The sequence below is a fragment of the Ceratotherium simum genome, chromosome 32 (genome assembly GCF_057802395.1).
Source record: "Ceratotherium simum simum isolate JZ-2026a chromosome 32, ASM5780239v1, whole genome shotgun sequence".
In the NCBI taxonomy this organism is placed as follows: domain Eukaryota; kingdom Metazoa; phylum Chordata; class Mammalia; order Perissodactyla; family Rhinocerotidae; genus Ceratotherium; species Ceratotherium simum.
Window position 1 is genome coordinate 3,665,132 of NC_141931.1, and position 19,178 is coordinate 3,684,309.

At 36.7% G+C, this 19,178-nt stretch overlaps 1 protein-coding gene across 1 annotated transcript in view; it reads right to left on the reverse strand.

The window, feature by feature from the left end:
- Window positions 1-6,095: 6,095 nt before the first annotated feature.
- The window catches only part of CCDC7 (coiled-coil domain containing 7), a 403,758-nt gene continuing 390,675 nt past the window's right edge, over window positions 6,096-19,178 (reverse strand). Inside the window, 3 exon segments of the mRNA XM_087420895.1 lie at window positions 6,096-6,112; window positions 6,378-6,503; window positions 15,996-16,110. Of these exon segments, the coding sequence (XP_087277021.1) occupies window positions 6,096-6,112; window positions 6,378-6,503; window positions 15,996-16,110 (258 nt within the window).

The window sequence follows — 19,178 nt, forward strand, 5'->3', positions numbered from 1 at the left end:
AAACAACATATTTATAACAGTCTATTTTAAGTTGATAACTTAAATTTGAATGAATTCTAAAGCTCTACATTTTTACTTTCTCTCCATGCTTTATGTTTTTGATGTCACAATTTACATATTTTTATCTTATGTATTTCTTAACAAATTATTGTAGTTATAGTTATTTTTACTACTTTTGTCTTTAACCTTCTTACTAGCTTTATAAGTGATTAACCCACCACCTTTACAACATTAGATTATTCTGAATTTACTATATATCTACCTTTACCAGTGAGATTTACATTTTCATATGTTTTCCTGTTACTAATTAGACCTCTGTCATTTTAGCTTAAAAAGGTCCCTTTAACATTTCTTGTAAGACTAATTTAATTTAGTGGTGATGAACTCCTTTAGCTTTTGCTTTTCTGAAAAACTCTTTATGTCTCTTTCAATTCTGAATGATAACTTTGTCATGTAGAGTGTATGGTTGGAAGTTTCTTTCTTTCAGCACTTTGAATATATTGTGCCACTGCCTTCTGGCTTGCAAAGTTTCTGCTGAAAACTCTGATGATAGTCTTATGCAGTTCCCTTGTATGTAACAAATTGTTTTTCTCTTACTGATTTTAAGATTCTCTTCTTGTATTTAACTTTTGATACTTTAATTATAATGTGTTTTTATGTCAGTCTCTTTGGGTTCATCTTGTTTGGTACTTTCTGGGCTTCCTGAATCTGGATGCCTGTTTCCTTCCCCAGGTTAGAGAAGTTTTCAGTCATTATTTCTTCAAATAAGTTTTCTGGCCCTTTCTCTTTCTCTTCTTCTTTTGGGACTCCTATAATGCAAATATTGCTATACTTGATGTTGACCCATAATTCCCTTAAGCTGTCTTCACTCTTTATCATTATTTTTTTTTCTGCTCTAATTGGATGAGTTCCACTGCCCTGTCTTCAAATTCAATGATCTTTTCTTCTGCTTCATCTAATCTGCTATTGAACCCCTCTAGTGTATTTTTCAGTTAAGTTATTGTATTCTTCTGCTCTGCGACTTCTGTTTGGTACTTTCCTATATTTTCTGTCTCTCTGTTGAAATTCTCATTTTGTTCATCCATTCTTCTCCTGAGCTCAGTGAGCATCTTTATGATCATTTTTTGAACTCTGTAACAGGTAAATCACTTATCTCCATTTTATTAAGATTTTTTTTCTGAGGTTTTATCTTGTTTGTTTGTTTGTTTGTAATATATTCCTTGGTTTCTTCATTTTCTTTAACTCTTTTTGTTGGTTTTGATGCATTTGATAAAACAGCCACCCCTTCAAGTCTTGAAGGAGTGGCCCTATGTAGGAGATGAAACATATAGTTCAATTCTGGCCTAGCTCTTGGTTGTCTCTCAAACCTTTGTGATTGTCTATCAGCCTACTTTATTTTTTTAGTGGGTCCCAGTAGTTGAGGGTGTGCCAAGACTTGTCAGTGTCCCAAAGTGGAGGATCTCAATCAGCACCTCGATTCAGGCTGATTGGACTCCTGACCCTCAGGAAGCAGTTTTTAAAGTATTCAAATATACACAGTCCTGTGGGACTGCAAGCATAAGTCCTGCTGCCCACCAGAGCCAGGCAACCTAAGGTGTACCCTGAGTGACAGCTGCTAAAACTAGGGTGCCAGACGATGGTATAAGCTCATATCTTGGAGATACCAATGATCTGGAGTGAGGCAGGGGAAAGCAAAAGTTGTTATCCACTAGTTTTCATCCTGGAAAGCACCCAATTAGGTTCCTAGATGTGTGCCAAAGCAGAAGCCTGCCCCTCAGGCTGAAGCTCCAGGACAAGCAAATAGCTCTCTTTCACGGAAAGACTTGGGGTGTGTTTCAGTCTGCTGTCTGCACTGTGTGCTGGGGGTGGCAGCCAGTCAAGAACTGTCTCTCCATTTGTTATAGTCCCATGGAACCCATGAACACAAGTCCTACTTACCACCAGAGCCATGTGATCAAGAGGTGTCCCTGGGTGGCAGTCACAAAAGCCAGGGCACTAGAGGTAAAAACCAGGGCACTGGATATGTGTACAAGTTCCCCTCTGGGAGATATAGGTGCTCTGGAGTTTGGCAGAGGGAGAGTGTGAAGATCGCACCTGCCCTCCAAAGTCTCTGAAGAGAATTATGGCTGGCCCTTAGATGTATGTTAATTAGAAACCTGCCTCTCAGGCCACAGCTATGAAGATGAGCTAATAGGCCCCTTTTACAGAAACACTGGACTCCTCAGTCTGTTAGCTCTCTGCTTTGCCCTGGGGGGTGGTAGCTGGTTGAGAACTCTGTCTCCATTTGTTACAGTCCTGTGGGACTCGTGAGCATAAGCACCTCTGCCCACCAGAGCCAGGCAATCTACAGGTGTTCCCCTGGGTGGCAGCCACAAAAATCAGGGCACCAGACAAGAGTACAAGTTCCTTTCTGGGATATACCAGTGAGCTGGAGTGAGGTAGAGAAAGAGCACGAAGACTGTACCTGCCAGCCTCTGTCACCAGAGAGTATTTCAGTAGGCCCTTAGATGTATGTTAAATTAGATGCCTGTCCCTCAGGCCAGTGCTTTAAGGTAAGTACATAAGCCTCTTTCACAGAAAATCTGGGTGCCTTTCACTCAGCTGCCTCTGAAAAAACTGTTTCTACAGCCCTGTGGGTCTTGTGGTTGCAAGCCTTGTTGGCTTTCAAACTAGATGTTTTGGGGACTCATCTCTCAGGTGCAAGTATGGAAATTTTGGGTGCCTGATATGGGGTTCAAACCCTTTGCTCCTCAGGGAGAAGATGGAAGTTTGAGTTCCCTCCTGATTGTGGGTTGCTGTGCTAGGGGTATGGTTTATGGTGACGTTGTGGCACAACCTCTCCTATCCATTTTGATGTGAGTAAATCCTTCACCCGATGTGTTGGATTTGCTCAGCTAGTGTTTGGATTTTTCCGGGGGAAATTGTTCTATATATAGCTGTAGATTCAGTGTGTCCACGGGAGGAAGTGAGTTCAAGATCTTCCTATGTTGCCATCTTGAACCGGAATCATGATGTGTTTATTACCTTGATCTTGGTAATCATTGCACAACGTAGATGTACATCAAATCTTCACATTGTACAATTTAAATATATACAATTATTTCTCAATTAAACTTGGAAAAAAGTAATAATATACAATTTTATATTTAACTGTATAAATATATATATCTTTACAATGAATATAATTATATATATAAATATACAGATATAACACTTTTAGTACAGTGTGCATATTTTTGCAAGTATTTTCTCTCATTCTATGGGCTACCTTTTTACTTTATTAATATTGTCCTTTGATGAATAAATTTTAAATTTTGATAAAGTCTGTCTATTTTTTCTTTGTTTGACTGTGCCTTTGGTGTCATATCCAAGAAATCATTGCCAGATCCAATGTCATAAAAATTTCCCTGTATGTTTCCTTCTGAATTTTATAGTTTAACACTTACTTTTAGGTCTTTGAGCTATTTTAAGCTAATTTTTGTATGTGGTGGAAGATAAGGGCCCAGTTTCACTCTTTTGCATGTGCATAGCCAGCACTATATGTTTTCCCAGCACCATATGTTGTAACAATTTTCCTTTTCCCATTGAATGGTCTTGGCATCCTTGTCAAAAACCATTTGACCATATATGTGAGGGTTTATTTCTGGGTTCTCTATTCCATTGGCTTGGTCTATATGTCTATCTTTATGCAAGTACCACACCATTTTGATTACTATAGCTTTGTAGTGAGCTTTGAAATTATGAAGAGTGAATCCTCCAACTTTGTTCTTTTTCAAGCTTATTTTGACTATTCAGGGTCTTTTAAGATTCCATATGAATTTTAGGATGGATTTTTCTATTTCTTCAAAAAACATCATTGGGATTTTGATAGGGATTGCACTGAATATGCAGATCACTTTGGGTAGTATTGATATCTTAACAAAATTAAGTTTTCCAATCTATGAAAAGTCTAGTGTTGGCTAAGATGTTGGGAAACAAGTCTTTCCTGAACTTTCTAGCAGAATTATTAACTGTGGTCACTTGGAAAGTAATTTGGCAATATCTATTAAAATTAAAAAACATACATACTCTTTAATGCAACAGTCCCAGTTTACATGCTCTAGTTTACAGACAATCACCACAGTATAAGTTATATTACAATGATATTTATTGCACCATTGTTTGTAGTAGCAAAAAAAGAATTTGTTAAAAATGTAAATGTCATTCTATAGAGAAATGGTTAAATAGGTTATAGCACATCCACATTATAGAATATCATGCAGCAACTAAAGGTGTGAGAAATAAAAGAAATCTATATTAATTTATCTGGATCAGAGGTGAGGAGGATCCATGCATCTGATCCTATCATAGTACTGAACCTTTGTATAGCAGTAAGTCTTTACCTTTATAGATAAGTTTTCTAACTGTAGAGGTCACAGCAGGCGTATTTTTAAGTTTAACATTTTTTTTGTTTATGTTTGAATTTTTTGGATGCCCTAAAAAATGAGAATAGTGTTATTAAATTATCCTAGAAATGACCTGATTTCAACTTTTAAAAATTTAAAATAAATCTTAATCCACTTTTAAAGCACAGCTTCCTTATATTTTTTTCAATATTTTAGATAAAGCAGCTTTACCAACACAAATATTTTCTCTCTTGTTTTTCCTTATAGGGTATTTGATATTCATAAATACAGCCAGTAAGAGTGCAAATCAAGAAAAAGAAATAATAGAAATATCTATCGTATATAAAAATCTCAGAGAAAGAGCTTTTTTTACAGGACAGTAAAAAAAATTCTTAAGCAATTAAATAGATATATTCTCAGATAAAGTTTTTATCTCTATTTGAAAGAGCATATCTTCATTAAAAAAAGAAGTTTATATTCCCACAGTGAAAAATCTAGTGCTAGAATGGAAGGAGAGGTGCTTAGATACATATGTAGATATGTAAAGATACATATTTTGAGCACTGTTAAAAACAAAATTATGTAATAATAAAAAGAGTTCCAATATGCTCATTTGGTGAAAAATACACTAAAATAAAAAGCAGACTGTGGGGCATTTAGATGGTACTTTCTTAAAGTTAGTGGGAAAAATTCACATTAATGTGTTGAATTTCCACAATATGTCTTGCAGAGAAATGAAACATTCAACTCAAATTCCTTAAAGCAAATGTTTGCTCAAAAAATATTTATGTGCCATTATTTTTAGATTAAAAGGCTTGGCATTTTCTTGGAAAATAAAAACATCTATGGTAGCATCATTTCCATTAAAACCACAAAAGAAGACCATTATTGTTGCTCTCTAATCATGGAGTAAAAATTTAGATAGTGGATTATTCAGACTATTTTTTAGTTCTTATTCTCCTCCTCTTGTTTCTTTCAGCAATATTACTGCTTATAATTAATACCTCTATCAAAGAGAAGGATTTGGCTTAGAAGAGGAAACCCAAATTATAGGTAAAACTAGGAGCTACATAAATGGATAGCAGCATTGTAGGTGATATCAAGTAGCAGGTGAACCTGAAATCAATGACATTTGCCTAAAATATACTAAAAGATTATCAATTTAATTAGGAAAGCAAACATTTGCTTGCCTAATTATGTCTTACTCCAGTTAACAGTCAAATTTATTTTATCTCTGAATTATATATCCACAGAATGGTAAAAAGTAGACAATGGATATGACGGTAGGAGAGAAAGAATAAAGATGTAGAGTTAGAATGGAAACTGACAAAAATATTCACAGCGTATATAATTATTTTGGGTTTTAGAGAACATGCTAGACCAAAGAAAAATCATCTACATTTCTTTTAAAAGTTCAAACTCAATATCAGTAGGAAATGTACTAGGGTGATGATTATATAATGCCTCTGGAGCAATGGATAAGAAACGGAGTCTGTAAATTAGTCCTTAGATGATATTAATGGATATTAACGGATTAATGCATTGGATGGCTGGGTAGATAGTAATGAAGGGAAAGGGAAAAATGAACATAATGTTAATTTTCTTTCCCATTAACTCTCATGTTAAGTCTTTCTATTGCAGACCATTCCTGGGACTGGACAAAAGAGGGACATATAACTATAAGGAAGAGGATTGTAAGATGGGTTTATCTCAGTCATCTGCAGGATCTATAACAGTGAACAAGAAAGGAAGGTTGAGAAAAAGATGGAGTTCCAATTTAGTGGTGATGGGGAAGGAAGAGCCATGCCAGGGACACTACTCATCCGCTAAGAATGTGTATACATTAGATGAGCTCAATTCAGCACTTACTTTCACTTATGTTTTGCTAAACTGGTTATAGGACTAAGGCTAGTACAATCTGGTTATATCCATATTATTAAAGCTTTATTGATTTAAAAAATCACATTGTACACTAAGAATATTAAAAATTACCTGAAGGTTCTTTATCCAGTGAAGGAAACTGGATGGTTTTATAAATGCTTGACTCAGCCCTAGGTGATCTGTGAAGTGCTTTTGAAGTTTCAGTCACATGGGGTGAAAAGTCCTTATAAGTTTCCTCTAGAAATATTCAGAAAATATGTTAGCTGTAAGATGGATCACATTTATAACTATTTTTAATACTTAAATAGTAAATTAGTTGCCAATAAAATAATAGTAAAGGAATTGAAATAACTAAAATTATTTTTTGAGATCATTAATTTAATTAAGATAATAAAGATATATACATTTAGAAGGATAATTTTGGAGAGCAGAGCTAAGTAAAAGAGGCAAGTCTCAAAAGGCCATATATTATAGGATTCCATTTCTATGAAATGTCCAGTATAGGCAAATTTTAAAGACAGAAATTAGATCAGTGGTTGCCTAGGGCTAGGGCAGAAGAGGACTGGAGGATGATGGCTAAGAAGTGTGGCGGTTTCTTTTTCATGTAGTGAAAATGATCTAATGTTGAATGTGGTGATGGAAGCACAACTCTGTGAATGTACTAAAAGCCGTCGAATTGCACACTTTAAGTGAATGAATTGTATGGTATGTAGATTATATCTTAATAAAGCTATTAACAAGATTAATATCTGACTTTTCATCACAAACAATGGAGAACAGAAGGCAGTGGTGAAAGCCAAGTGCTGAAAGCAAAAATTCACAGCCAAGAATTTTATACCCAGTAAAACTATCACTCAAAAATAAAGATGAAACAAAGACATTCTTAGACAAAAACAACTAAGAAATTTTGTTGTTATATTAGCAGACATGTCTTAAAAGAAATACTAAAGGGAACACTTGCGGCTGAAAAAAAATGACATCACATAGTAACTCAAATCCACATAAAGGAAGAAATAAAAGGAATCACCTTCAATGTGATTATATAGGTAAATATAAGTGACAATATACATTTTTGTTTACTATTTTCTTCAATTAACTGATTAAAAAGACAATTGCATAAACTGTATTGCTGGGTATCTAAAACAAAACTCAATTTTATTTCTATATATGAGCCTAGAATAATCCAAAAACTAAATTAGGGGAACAATTTTATTTGCAATAGCCTCAAAAAGAATAAAATAATAATAAATTTAACAGAGGGGCAAGCCTTCTGCTGAAAGTTACAAAACATTGCTGAGGGAAATCAAAGATCTAAATAAATAAATTCAATGTTAATGAATTAGAACACTTTATTTTATTGAAATATAATTGACATGTAACATTGTGTTAGTTTTAGTGTACAACTTAATGATTTGATATTTGTATATATTGCAAAATGATCACCACAATAAGTTAACATCCATTACCACACATAGTTAAACAATTTTTTTTCTTGTGACGAGAACTTTTAAGATCTGCTCTCTTAGCAACTTTCAAATATACAGCACAGTACTGTTAACTATAGTCACCATGCTGTACATTACATCGTTACTGGCCTCCCCAGTCTCTGGAAAGAATTATAGTCAGTCCCTAGATGTGTGTTAAATTCATGCCTGACCTTCAGCTGTTCTTTTTAACATCTGCAGATAGGCCTTTTTCATTAAAAGACTGTTTTCAGTCTGCTGCCTCCGGGTTGGGCCTTGGGAGGATAGCTAGTTAAGAACTGTTTCTCTGTTTGTTATAGTCCTGTGGAACTCATGAATACAGGCCCTGCTGGCCACCAGAGCCAGGTGATAGAGGGGTGCATCCCCTGGACAGCAGCCACAAAATCTGGGGCTCCAGATCTGTGCACAAGCTCCTTTCTAGGAGATGCTGGTGACCTGGAGTGAGGCCGAGGGCGAGTGTGAAGATGGTACCCACTGGTCTCCAGTCTCTGGAGAATACTGTGATCAGCCCCTAGATGTGTGTTAAATTAGAAGCCTGCCCCTCAGGCCTCAGCTTTGAAGATAAGCAAAGAGGCTTCTTTCATGGAAAGATTGGTTTCAGTCTGCTGCCTCTGCACTGGGCCCTGGGGGCAAGCCATGGTGAGTTAAGAAAGGTTATGGTTAAGAACTATTTCTTTTTTTTTAAATTATTTTATTGAGGTCAGATTGGTTTATAACATTGTGTAAATTTCAGGTGTACATCATTATATTTAGGCTTCTGTACAGACTACATCATGTTCACCAACAAAAGTCTAGTTTCCATCCATCACCATACATATGTGCCCTTTACGACTTTTGCCCTCCTCCCATCCTTCCCGTCTGGTAACCACCAATCTGTTCTCCTAATCTGTGTGTTTGTTCGTGTATCTTCCACATATGAGTGAAATCATACATATTCCATACATATTTGTCTTTCTCTGTTTAACTTATTTTGCCTAGCATTATCCCCTCAAGGTCCATCCATGTTGTTGCAAATGGCACCACTTCATCTCTTTTATGGCTGAGTAGTATTCCATTGTATACATATACCACATCTTCTTTATCCATTCATCCATTGACGGGCACTTGGGTTGCCTGCAAGAACTATTTCCTAGTTCACTATTTCCTTGTGGATCTTGTGGATCCAAGCCGCATTGGCTTTCAGAGTTGGATGTTTTGAAGGCCCATCTCTCAGGTGGAAGTCTTAAAAAAATTGGGATACCAGATGTGAGGTCCAAAATCTTCATTTCTCAGGGAGAAGCTGGGATTTGTGAGTTCCCTCCCTGTTGTGTGTCTCTGTGCCAGGAGTGGGGTCTCTGGTAAGATTGTGTCTCAGCCTCTCCTATTTATTTCTATGTGGGTTTTTTCATTTGATGTATAGGAGTCAACTCAGCTAGTTTCTGGATTTCTTTCAGAGGCAATTGTTCTGTATGTAGCTAAAGATTGGGTGTGTCAGTGGGAGGAGGTGAGTTCAGGAGTCTCCTATGTCACCATTTTGAACCAGAACTCTCAGAACACTCCTATTTTTAAGATGGCAATTCTCCTCAAGTTGATACATAGATTCAATAAAATCCCTATCAATACTCCAGAAGGCTTTTTTTTTTAAAGAAATTAACAACCCGAAACTAAACTTTATATGGAAATGCAAAAGACTTAGAATAGCCAAAACCATTTGTAAAAGGTGAATAAAACTGTAGAGCATTCACTTCCCAATTATAAAATTTACTGTAAACTTTGAGTTATCAAAACAACATGGTAATGGCATAACGACAGACAGATAGAGCTAAGGAAGAGAATTGAGACTCCAGTAGTAAACCCGTATAATTACAGCTAATTGATTTTCAACTAATTCAATGGAATGCATCTCTTTTCACAGATGGTGCTGGGACAATTGGATACCCACTTGTAAAAAGATGATCCTGAAACTTCATTTCCCACTATACAGAAAAATTAACTCAAAATAAATTGTATACCTAAATATAATAGCTATACTATAAAACTCTTAGAAAAAAACATAAAATTTGAAACCTTGAATTAGGCAATCATTTTTTAAATACAAGTTTAAAAGCAAGATCCATAAAATAAAAATTAATAAATTAGGCTTCATCAAAATTCAAAACTTTTGACTGCCACTAAGAAAGTTAAGACAAGCCATAGACTGTGAGAAAATATTTGCAAATCATGTATCCAATAAAGGAGTTCTGTCCAGAATGTATAAAGAACTCCTAAAATTTTAAGAACTTAACATAACTTTACAAATTGGCAAAAAATTTTAAAAGACATTGCACCAAGGAAATACATGAATGGCTAATAACCACATGTAAAGATGCTCAACATCATTTTTCATCAGGGAAATGTAAATTAAAACCACAATAAAATGTCATTTCATATCCAACAGAACGTCTATAATCAAAAGAACAGACAACAGGCAAATGTTGGCAAGGATGAGGAGAATTAGAAAGCTTCATACCTTGCTGGTGTGTATGTGAAATGGTACAGTCACTTTGGAAAACAGTTTGGCATTTTTAAAAATAGTTAAACATAAGTTTATCATATAACACAGCAACTCTACTCCTAGGAATCCACCTAAGAGAAATGAAAACGTATGTCTTCACAAAGACCAACACATGAGCCACATTCTTCATTATAGCCAAAAAGTGGAATAAACCCAAACATCATCAATCTGTGAATGGATAAAGAATATGTGCTACAGTCATATAAGAGAATAGAAAGGAATGAAATATGGTACATGTTACAATATGGATGAACCTCAAAAACATGCTAATTAAAAGCTACACACACATAGTGTATGATTCCATTCATGTGAAATGTCCAGAAAAAGCAAATCTACTGACACAAAAAGCAGATTAGTGGGTGCCTGTGACTGGAAGTGGGAACTAACTTAACTAAACTGTCATGAGGGATACTACTGGAATCTTGAAAATGTTTTAAAACTGAATTAAGATGATAATTGCAGACCTAGGAAATTTACTAAATCCTTGACTCATACAATTAAGATGGATGAATTTTATGGTATGCAAATTGTGCCTTAATGCACTGTTTTTTAAAAATAATTGCTAATTTGTACCTCTATGAGGAACAAATTTACCAACCAGAGTACAATATTTATGTACAGTTGTTTGTGTCTTTAGCCCTACAGTATCCACTCAAAGCTCTCTTTTCCAGTGACTTCAAGCTGCTCATTTTTGTCCACCCCACCAGTAAAGTTATGTCATACATTTATTCTTTGTCTTTTTTCCAGCTTTATTGAGATACATTTGACATAACATTCTAAGTTTAAGGTGTACAATGTGTTGATTTGATACCCTTACATATTGCAAAATGATTTCTACCATACTGTTAGTTTACACTTCCACCGTCAGATAATTACCATTTCTTTCTTGTAGTGAGAACATTTAACACTTACTCTCTTAGCAACTTTCAAGTGTATAATACAGTATTGTTAACTATAATGACCATGCTGTGCATTAGATTCTCAGAACTTATTCATCTTCTAACTGGAAATCTGTACCCTTTGAACAACATCTTCCCACTTCCCCCATCCCCCAGCCCCTGAAAATCACCATTCTACTCTCTGTTTCCATGCGTTCAGCTTTTTTAGAGTCCACATATAAGTGATATCATAGAGTATTTGTCTTTCTCTGTCTGACTTATTTCACTTAGCGTAATGCCTTTAAGATTCATCCATGTTGTTAGAAATGTCAAGATTTCCTTCTTTCTTTATTAATAGCTGAATAGTATTCCACTATATATAATTATTATGTATACATATTAACAATATTATATAATTAGTAGTAGTATATATAAAATAAAACAGCTATTTTGAATTCTTTATTGGGTAAATAGCACATCTCCATGTCTTTGGGATTGGTTACTGGAAGAGTATTATGATCATTTAGTGCTGTCATGTTTCCTTGATTTTTCATGTTCCTTGGAGTTTTGTGTTGCTGTCTTTTGTAGTCGCAGTCACCTCCTCCAATCTTTACTAACTGCCTTCAGAGAAGAAATACCTTCCATCAGTCATGCTAGAGATTCTGAGGCTTTCTCGGACCTTGAATAGATACACCTGCTTCACGCTTCTTGCTCCCTCTTGTGGCAGAATCCTTAAGCTTGTATATCATCTCTGGATCCCGCAACACAATAGGCAGAGTGCTGACAGCCTCCCTTTTAAAAAATTTATTTAATTATTTTATTGAGGTCATATTGGCTTATAACATTGTGTAATTTCAGGTGTACCTTATTCTATATCACTTTCTGTATAGACTTTATCGTGTTCACCACCAATAGTCTAGTTTTTATCCGTCACCCTACATATGTGCCCCTTTACCCTTTTTGCCGTCCCTCCCCTTCCCTCTGGTAACTACTAATCTGTTCTCTTTGTCCCTGTGTTTGCTTATCTTCTACGTATGAGTGAAATCATATTGTGTTTGTCTTTCTCTGTCTGGCTTATATCGCTTAGCATAATACCCTCAAGGTCCATCCATGTTTTCACAAATGGCACGATTTTGTCTTTTTTTACGAGTGAGTAGTATTCCATTGTATATATATACCACATCTTCTTTATCCAGTCATCAGTTGATGGGCACTTGGGTTGCTTCCATGTCTTAGCTATTGTGAGTAATACTGCAGTGAACATAGGGGTGCATAAATCTCTTTGAATTGTTGATTTCACATTCTTTGGATAAATACCCAGTAGTGAGATAGCTGGATCATATAGTATTTCTATTTTCAGTTTTTTGAGAAATCTCCATACTGTTTTCAAAGTGGCTGCACCAGTTTGCATTCCCACCAGCAGTGTATGAGAGTTCCCTTTACTCTATATCCTAACATTTGTTATTTCTTCTCTTGTTAATTATAGCCATTCTGATGGGTGTGAGGTGATATCTTGAATGTAAGACCTGAAATCATAAAACTCCTAGAAGAAAATATAGGCAGTACACTCTTTGACATCAGTCTCAGCAGCATCTTGTCAAATACCATGTCTACTCAGGCAAGGGAAACAAAAGAAAAAATAAACAAATGGGACTACATCAGACTAAAAAGCTTCTGCAAAGCAAAGGAAACCATCAACAAAATGAAAAGACGACCCACTAACTGGGAGAAAATATTTGCAAATCATATACCGGACAAGGGGTTAATTTCCAAAATACATAAAGAACTCATACAAGTCAACAACAAAAAAACAAACAACCTGATCAAAGAATGTGTAGAGGATATGAACAGACATTTTTCCAAAGAATATATACAGATGGCCAACATGCACAAGAAAAGATGTTCAACATCACTAATTACTTAGGGAGATGCAAATCAAAACTACAATGAGATATCACCACCCTTTTGCTTTCCCTAAGATGGCACTACAGCTCAAGTTTGTGGTTTCTCTCTGGCCCACAGACCCTGGCTTGCTTTTTGCAAGTGCTCCCCAGCTATCCATGAAAGCTTGCTCTCACTACCACCCTCAGAGGCAAGCACAGGCAGCTGGCTGCAGAGTGGGGGGAGGTGTGGGTGAGGCACGTCTGTCACTGAGGGTGCCCATGGCCAGCTGTGGGGATCAGCAGGTGAGGCTTTCCCAGCAGCTCATGGGGAGGCTTCCTGCTGGAGTCCACAAAACAGTCAGCAGGAACCACATCCCCTTAATGATCTCTGAGAGTCTTATCTGCCACTCTCCTGATCTCCTCTCACCCCACAATTTAGTACTCTGGATGCTGCAAGAGAAAAATGAGTGTCTTCGATGGTGTCCCACACAGCTGGGGAAGCCTGGTGCTCATTCACTTGCTCTCCATTCCACCCCACAGGAGAAATCATGGGATGAGAAGGTCTCCCTTGGCCCTTGCTGTGCCACCTTGGGGGAAGTGTAATGTGGGCAAAGTCAAACTGTTCCTTTCATCCACTCCACTGTGTCCAAACTCTTATTTTTCACTCCAGCGGAGTGCTGCAAGTTCTCCTCTGGAAACCTGGACTTATACAAAAGCTCTCTGGTCTGTAGGTGACTGACCAAGTCAGCGTTCTCCGGGTGCTCCCACACTGCAGTGGAGAGGGGCTAGAACCAGTTTGTGAGCTGTTGCAGGGTCCACAGCTGGGATGGAGGTCTGTCTGCCTATTACCTGATGCAGGTGGGTGAGACTCCTCCAGGTCCCTTGGCATATGATGGTGGATCCCACAACTCCCACAAAAGCACTTTTGTTCATGAATGGACACCAAATTTTTGTTGTTGGGGGAGCAGGGGAAGCTAGGTGTATCTTATGCCATCATGATGCTGACACCACCTGTAATACATTTGTAACACAGTCAGTTCCATATGTCCCAGTCTGCATTCCGTCCTGGGATCTCCCAACATCCTGGTTCATTTGTTTTGCATGCATATTTTTATTGAGAAAATTATAATATAATTAAAATATAAGGTAATTGGATAATCCACCTAAACATATGGATTATTGACTGCTATGTGCCTCTGCTTTTTCCTGCCTTTTTGTAGGGAAGTGCCTATTGTGGAGCCTATCCCTGTCTTGCTATTGTATTTTGTGTGTGTTTTGTGGGAAGTCACATCATAGAAGCTGCCTCTGAAAAGGAATATGGATCAAAAGATTGTGGTCTTTGGCCCTGATGCCAAATTTTAATGAGAATTTGTGGGGTTCTGGGAAGAGCACATGTATTTTGCATGTGTGTAGGGGTCATGAATATTTGCAACCAGGAGGAACACTGAGGTGGATTTGTTTCAAAAATGGCCTCAAGGTGTTCTTGACTTCTTGTATTCGTGTCCTCCTACACAACTCTGGTCTTGGCTATATGACTTTAGTGACTGGGACAAAAGCAAACAAATGCAAGCAGAGACCTCAAAATTCTTTGTACGTTGAGGCTTGCCCACATGCTGCTCTTAGAACCTGAAGTTACAACATGACAACTCCTAAGCTAATCTGCTGGATGATGAGAGATATGTTGCCAGGTCACCTCCGGTGCCACTTGGAAAGTTTATTTATTTATATTCTCTTAGCTCCCAAACCACCTTTCTCCTATTTGGTTACCACTGGGCTTCCTGAGAGTTTCATGTCTCTTTTTGGTTCCTGTGACCGACCATCACCCCAGAAATGTTTCTTTATCCCAGAAGCAAAAGTTCTTTCCATGACATAAATGGTTTGTATTTTTTCCAACACTTAGAGAACCAGTTATATTTAAACTCTCACCACCTGAGACACTAGCATTGCCCACTCTTTAGAGGTATGTCTGAGACCCTCCTGGAGAATCAGAGACACCGGCACCAGCCAAGCTGCATCCTCCACTCAGTCTCCTTCAGCCCTAGGAGTGGCAACTTCTTCCCGAAATTGCTTCCTCCATGTTACCTTAGAATTCTTTTTACATTTTCAGTTACCTAGTTAACAGCTTTATACTTAGTCAACTAGCTTTTTCCTCCTTGTTCTCTTTTCAAACAACTAGTGCGGTTTCTATCTCTTGATGCACCCCAGCTACATACTCTCCTTGTCCCAAACAACAGCAAGCCGTTGCCAGAAATGTGAGTGAAGCCACTGACCACAAGCCGACCAACGATGCATAAGTTAGCCCAGCCAAAACCAGTCTACATTGCCAACTCCCAGATCATGAACTATATAGTTACTATTTTAAGCCAAATAGTTTTGAGGTAGTTACACAGTAAAAGAACACTAACAAATATGGAAAAAATTAAAATAAAATCTGACAATAACTCTCAGATGGGCATAAATAAAACAAACAAAAAAAACATAAACCTGTATCGCTGATGCTTATGCAGAGAAAAGTATTTTTTCCCCCAAGGTTTTTGGGGAAAATGTTAATTTTAATAGCTTTTTAGGAAAGCAATCTGGAAGTATCTTTTAACATTAAAAATCCAGGTATGCTTTAACAATCTCAATCCTGGGACTCTACCTCAAATGGATAAAAGCACCAATATATAAAAAATACATGTTCATGGACACATTTAGTAGTGATGAAAAGCTAAAAAAGTCCATGCCCTTTAATAGAAGAATAATTGAATGAAGAATTCTATACTATGACATATTATAATGCCAGTAAAAAGGATAAATTAAAGTCTTTTAATTCTCAGGCTTACAAGGATTTACCTAAGATATTTCTGAATAAAAAGTAAGATGTAAAACTAGTAAAATAAAAAACCATAGTACAAAAGCTATTCTAAATAATTATATACTTATTTTATGTCTTTATATATAATTTTTACCTTGATTGCCAAAGGGTGATAAATTGATCACTTTTGTTGGGAATTTATTTGCTGTGATGTGCCTGGTAGAGAAATTTTCTTGGTGATGTGAGAACATATTTTTGTTTTTAAATAAATTCATACCTAAAATAAAATTTAAAAAGAAAAATGACATGAAGACTCTGAATATTCACACACTACTTCCCAAGTTCCATATATTAGTCTTTATTTATGCATTTTTAATTTTTTCTTCCCACATTTTATTTAATGGCCACTTGTCTATTGCTCCAGTTTCTATAAACTATTTCATCATTTTCTCTTCCTTGTATTTATTCTGTGTTCCTTGATCATATCTCCCTTTTTTTTCCAGCTTCACTGAGGCATACTTAGTATATGAAAAATTGCACATATTTAATGTATACATTTTGGTGGGCTTGAACATATGCATACACCTGTGTTACCATCACCACAATCAAGGTAATAACATATCCATCACCTCCAAAAGACTTCTCATGTCTCCTTGCTTTTTTTGTGTGTGTGTGGAAAGAACACTTAGCACAAGTACTTTCCTTTTAATTTTTTAAGTGCACAACACTGTATTGTTAACTATAGGCACAATGTTGTAGAGAAGATCTCTAGAACTTCTTCATCTAGTATAACTGTAACTTTATACCCATTGAACAACTACCCATTTCCCCCTACCCCTAACCCCTGGAAACCACCATTTTCTTCCCTGCCTCTGTGACTATCTTACACCACAAATAAGTGGAATTATGCAGTATTTGTCCTTCTGTGACTGGCTTATTTCACTTAGCATTGATGTCTTCCAGGTTCATCCATATCCATGTCCATATGGAAGGATTTCCTTCTTTTTCAAGACTGAATAACATTCCATTGTATGTCTATACCACATTTTCATTTCTTTTTTCCCCAGCTTTGTTGCTATATAATTAACATATAATCTTGCACGTCTAAGGTATACAACGTGATGATTTGATACATGAATATATCATGAAAGGATTACCATAATAGGGTGAATTAAAACCTCTATTACCTCATGTAATTACCTTTTTTTATTTTGTGGCAAGAACACTGAAGATTTATTCTCCTAATAACTTTCAAGTATTTAGTATATAACAGTATTGTTAACTATAGTCATCACACTGCACATTAGATCTCAGAACTTATTCATCTTCTAACTGGAAGTTTGTACCCTTTGACCAGCATCTCCCCATTTCCTCCACTCCACAGCCCCTGATAACCACCATTCTACTCTCTGTCTCTATGAGTTCAGCTTTTTTAGATTCCACATATAAGTGAGATCATATAAATGTTTTCTGTCTCACTTATTTCACTTATATAAGGACCCGAAAGCTCCATCCATGTCACAAATGGCAGGATTTCCTTCTTTCTTATGGCTGAATAATATTTCATTGTGTATGTTATACCAAATTTTCTTTTATACAATTTTTTTTTTTTGGTGAGGAAGATCAGCCCCGAGCTAACATCTGTCGCCAATCCGCCTCTTATTTTGCTGAGGAAGACTGGTCCTGAGCTAACATTCATGCCCATCTTCCTCCACTCTACATGGGACGCCGCCACAGCATGGCTTGACAAGTGGTGCGTTGCTGTGCGCCCAGGATAGGAACCTGTGAACCTCGGCCACTGCAGCGGAGCGCGCGCACCTAACCCCTATACCCCCCGGCCAGCCCTCAAATTTTCTTTATCTTTTCATCTGTCTACAGACATTTAGGTTGTTTCCATGTCTTGGCTATTGTAAATAATGCTGCAATGAACACAGAAGTGCATATATCTCTTTGAAATAGTGATTTCATTTCTTTCTGATATGTACCCAGAAGTGGGACTGCTGGATCAAATGGCAGTTCTATTTTTAATTTTTTTTATTGCTGTCTTAATAGTTTATAACATTGTGAAATTTGGTTGTACATTTTTGTTTGTCAATCACCATATACATGTCTCCCTTTACCCCTTGTGCCCACCCTCTACCCCCAGTGATCCTAGTAACCACAATACAGTTTTCTCTGTCCATGTGTTGGTTTATATTCCACATATGAGTGAGATCATACAGTGTTTGTCTTTCTCTTTCTAGCTTATTTCACTTAACATAATACCCTCCAGGTCCATCCATGTTGTTGCAAATGGGACAATTTTGTCTTTTTTTATGGCTGAGTAGTATTCCATTGTATATATATACCACATTTTATTGATCCAATCATCAGTTGAGGGACACTTGGGTTGCTTCCACTTCTTGGCTATGGTGAATAATGCTGCGATGAACATAGGGGTGCATAAGCCTCTTTGGATTGTTGATTTCAGGTTCGTTGGATAGATTCCCAGTAGTGGGATAGCTGGATCATAGGGTATTTCTATTTTTAATTTTTTGAGGAATCTCCATACTGTTTTCCATAGAGGCTGCACCAGTTTGCATTCCCACCAGCTGTGTATGAGGCTTCCTGTTTCTCCACATCCTCTCCAACATTTGTTGTTTTTTGTCTTGGTGATTATAGCCATTCTAACGGGCGTGAGGTGGTATCTTAGTGTTGTTTTGATTTGCATTTCCCTGATGATTAGTGATGTTGAACACCTTTTCATATGTCTATTGGCCATCTGTATATCTTCTTTGGAGAAGTGTCTATTCATTTCCTCTGCCCATTTTTTGATTGGGTTGTTTGTTTTTTTGTTCTTCAGTTGTGTGAGTTCTTTATATATTATGGAGATTAACCCCTTGTCAGATATACGTTTTGCAAATACTTTCTCCCAGCTGGTGGGTTGTCTATTCATTTTGATCCTGGTTTCGTTTGTCTTGTAGAAGCTCTTTAATCTGATGAAGTCCCACTTGTTCATTTTTTCTTTAGCTTCCCTAGTCTGACTAGGCATGGCATCTGAGAATATTCCTTTATTACCAATATCAAATAGTGTGTTGCCTATATTTTCTTCTATGAGTTTTATAGTTTCAGGTCTCACTTTCAGGTCTTTGATCCATTTTGAGTTAATTTTTGTGAATGGTGATAGCAGATGGTCCACTTTCATTCTTTTGCATGTGGCTGTCCAGTTTTCCCAGCACCATTTATTGAAGAGACTTTCCTTTCTTCATTGTATGTTCTTAGCTCCTTTGTTGAAAATTAGCTGTCCATAGATGTGTGGTTTTATTTCTGGGCTTTCAATTCTGTTCTGTTGATCCGT